This window comes from Saprolegnia diclina, assembly GCF_000281045.1.
Source record: "Saprolegnia diclina VS20 unplaced genomic scaffold supercont1.184, whole genome shotgun sequence".
In the NCBI taxonomy this organism is placed as follows: domain Eukaryota; phylum Oomycota; class Saprolegniomycetes; order Saprolegniales; family Saprolegniaceae; genus Saprolegnia; species Saprolegnia diclina.
The window spans coordinates 1-1,124 of record NW_008246251.1 but is presented as its reverse complement, the minus strand read 5'-3'; the positions used below and the strand labels follow the sequence as shown (position 1 = coordinate 1,124).

The following is a 1,124-nucleotide window of genomic DNA, read 5'->3' as shown; positions in this document are numbered from 1 at the left end:
GAGCGAGCGCATTTCTTGGCGAGGAGATGGTCGCAACGGCTTCGTTTTGAAGTGGGTTGGAAGCAGAACGAGACGGATGCATTTTCTTTTGACAAGGAGGGTGAAATAGGGTCGCTAGTGAATAAATGATAAAAAAAAAATCGGATAAATGAAAGAAATGGGTTCTAAACTGGTTTGGAGTGCGTAAAAAGAATGTTTGGTCTTGCCCGGACTTGAACCGGGGGCCTTCTCCACGTCAAGGAGACGTGATAACCGCTACACTACAAGACCTTGCGTGTACATTCACATTTCATAACGTCTAAATTATATATACAATCCACTTGATTCATCCAGCTCCCATACGCTCCAAAAACACCTCTTACCACCTCCTCCAAGACATCACACCGCACAGGCATAGGCATGCGGCTCGCGCGACTTTTGTCTATAAAGTGTACTAGTAGTTAGTCGTCCGATAAACGCCAACCAAAAATGAAAAAATATATACCACGTTCGCTAAACTATTAGAGATGCAGCGGAAAGGCATGCGCAAAGCGCTCTTCTTTGGCCGCGCGGGATTGAGGCCGCGGCGTCGGGAGCGCGGTCGACACGAAGCGCCACGTCTTGATATCGAGGAGGTAGATGTGCCCCTGGCATTTCCACGACAAGACGCCTGCCATGATGGCCGACGTCGTGTCAATGTAGTAGACGCCATTGGCCACCCAGTGTTTGAACGTGAGCATGTGATAACCCTGGGCGTTGAGCAAGAGCGGAGGCGTAAAAATTGGTGTCAAATTCGGTGACGATCGGCGCGCATACAGGTAGCAAACCACGCACGCCACGAGTGCCAAGCCCATACACTCGAGGCAGCGGCGCTGGTCACCGAGTACAATGGTGCCGCTGTCGCAATAGAGCGCAAAGTCCAAATTCAGAGCCGAGCACTTGCGCTGCATCGATGCGTCGTACGGCTGCGGCGACAGCAGCGTCCAGAGCGAGGCAAGCACCCACGTCCAGTTGGCGCTAACCGAGCCATACGAGTACGTGTACTGCCGCGTGAGCGCGCTTCCAACGTCGTTGAGGACGTAGACAAACCAAGTGAGTTCGGACGTGGCGAGGAGCGCTTTGTACGAGTCCAATGGCGGCGCTTT

At 52.6% G+C, this 1,124-nt stretch overlaps 1 protein-coding gene and 1 non-coding gene across 2 annotated transcripts; both read right to left on the bottom strand.

Annotated features, from left to right (window-relative positions):
• Positions 1–197: 197 nt before the first annotated feature.
• Positions 198–270, bottom strand: SDRG_17039. The gene has a single exon. It is a non-coding gene; the product is annotated as a tRNA-Val (tRNA).
• A 158-nt stretch (positions 271–428) lies between these two features.
• SDRG_17038 (hypothetical protein) lies at positions 429–1,124 on the bottom strand (the record flags this gene model as incomplete). The annotated part of the gene is made up of 1 exon (XM_008623271.1): positions 429–1,124. A coding segment is annotated over one exon (624 nt), but the record flags the coding sequence as incomplete, so codon positions are not given.